At 37.1% G+C, this 2053-nt stretch overlaps 1 protein-coding gene across 2 annotated transcripts in view; it reads right to left on the bottom strand.

The window, feature by feature from the left end:
* Positions 1–2053, bottom strand: part of ncor2 (nuclear receptor corepressor 2) — an 80489-nt gene that overhangs the window by 8773 nt on the left and 69663 nt on the right. For both annotated transcript variants that reach the window (XM_014021352.1, XM_014021351.1), the window contains exon 39: positions 156–271. In XM_014021352.1, the coding sequence (XP_013876806.1) occupies positions 156–271 (116 nt within the window). The remainder of the gene's footprint in view (positions 1–155; positions 272–2053) is intronic.

The raw sequence follows: 2053 nt of genomic DNA, 5'->3' as shown, positions 1-2053 counted from the left end.
ATGAACTTATTCTTTTGTAAAAAGGGGCAGATATAAAAAATTTTTCTTCGTTCTGCTGCCTTTCATTTTATTTTGTGGTATAAGTTCTGTATTTTCTGTAATGTAAACTTTTTTCTTTTAAATGAAATGAATAAAAAAAGCTTCCTTGGACTTACACTGATGTGCTGTGCCAGAGTGACCACCCTTTGGCTGCCTTTCACACAGGGGGACGGGGGCTGTTGAACTGGAGACAATCTTTCTTCAGAGGGAGGGTAAAGACCAGATGGTAGAGCTGAGAGTCAAATTCAAACACACACAGATACAAGTTAGCTTTGATTCTCAGTTTAAAGTGACAAATCAAGAGTTTTCACACATCCAACACAAGAGGCTCAACCTCAGAAATGTCTCTTTATCTCTCAGGACAAAGCTATTTAAAGCTACAAACTTTCCTATAAATATTAACCATGTATGAATGTAAGAGAATAATCCTAATTTTTAACATATTAAGTCTTTCCAAATCAATATACCATAATACAATAATAATCAACTTCATTTAGTAACAACTTTGATGAATAAGTAATAACAGTAATTGTTTCACATATTGATGACCATCTTCTAATGACTTTTTAAACTGTTTAATGTTTGTCTAAATTAAATTAAATTAAATTAAATCCAGAGAACATCGTGAGTCCACTTCATGAGCTCTGCTCCAAGTCTCACGATGAGTTTTCTTGCACAACTCTTGCACTAGTTTTCATCTCAGAGCAGGATGATGTAAGCCGAGTGTGCAGGGCTGGATTGACTATAGACTCATTGAGAGGACAAAATCATCCCGTTGGGAAGATGATGCTTTGGGTTATGTTAATGTGATTTCATTTCAGCAGCACCTCACAGTATCCTAAACATCTCTCTGTGGTTCTTCATGCTGCATTGTGAATGCAAGAGAACAGCAAAAGGGATGATATCTACCTACATTTGTTTAAAAAGCAAATCTCCTGTTGACAGATGTGTCAAAGAGGCTTTGAATTACTAATCTGAATTTAGCATGCAGGTGGAACTACCTCTGAAGCATCATATAAGTACACTACTCCGCAAATGGAAAACAAACAAAAAAATCATAATAAACAGAAACTTTGACAGAGATGTTGAGAACTTGCAGAGTGGGAGAAAAAACAAAACAAAAGAAATCCACTTTGTGGGCCAGTGAGCTTTAACACAAACATGCAGAGAAGCAAGAGTATCCCCTCCCCTTGGAGGCTGAAAAACTCTATAAAATGCCCCCCATCCCCCTCCTGTACAGCACCAGTGCTCTTTAGGACCCCAGGGAGAGAGAGTGGTGGTGGATAAGGATTTTCAAAATGTTTACCAAATTTCTACGCCCACTTTGCTATATCCAGTTTACAAGTTCACATGATCCAAGGTTCTCAGCTCACTGCGATTCAAACTGTAAAGTATCTGCTGGAGACCATGCCACATGAAACAAGGAGGAAACGAGCAACACTTGGTTCTTGAAACTGAAATGTACCAGTCCTAATAACCCCAGAATCTAAAAACATCCTACAATGTAGAGTTGTCACTATCACTGTTTTTTGGAGAAAATAATATTTGTTAATCTGAATGAGGTCAAATTTTCTGTAGGAAGAAGAGTAACGAGGGAGGAGGGCCACAGGATCAAATCACAACCTTTATGAAAAGGAAATGACGCTAAGCAGCAAAAGATGTTTTGCTTAATGCCCCACCATCTTTACCTTAAAGGACACCCAGGATCCTTTTGATTTAAAAAATGTTTTTGGAGAGTTTTACTTTATTATTTTTTGGTTAATCTTTTTATTTCTGCTCTCGGAGGAGCAAGACACTTTTTCCTTCTTTCCTGCCCTTCCTTATGTTCCCTGCTTTGCTCCTCGGAGCCTTCTCTACATTTTCATCCAAAACCAGAAATTATGGATATTTTTATTTTTATGTATTTGGTTAGCTGGTCTCTTAATACATTTTTGGAACAAAGTTTTTTCTTCCATGGGAGGACATGTCAAAAGTGGGACCTCTGTTCTTGATTTTTACATACAGTATATATATA

This window comes from Austrofundulus limnaeus, unplaced genomic scaffold (assembly GCF_001266775.1).
Source record: "Austrofundulus limnaeus strain Quisiro unplaced genomic scaffold, Austrofundulus_limnaeus-1.0 Scaffold289, whole genome shotgun sequence".
Classification (NCBI taxonomy): Eukaryota; Metazoa; Chordata; class Actinopteri; order Cyprinodontiformes; family Rivulidae; genus Austrofundulus; species Austrofundulus limnaeus.
This window is presented reverse-complemented; position numbering and strand designations above follow the sequence as displayed.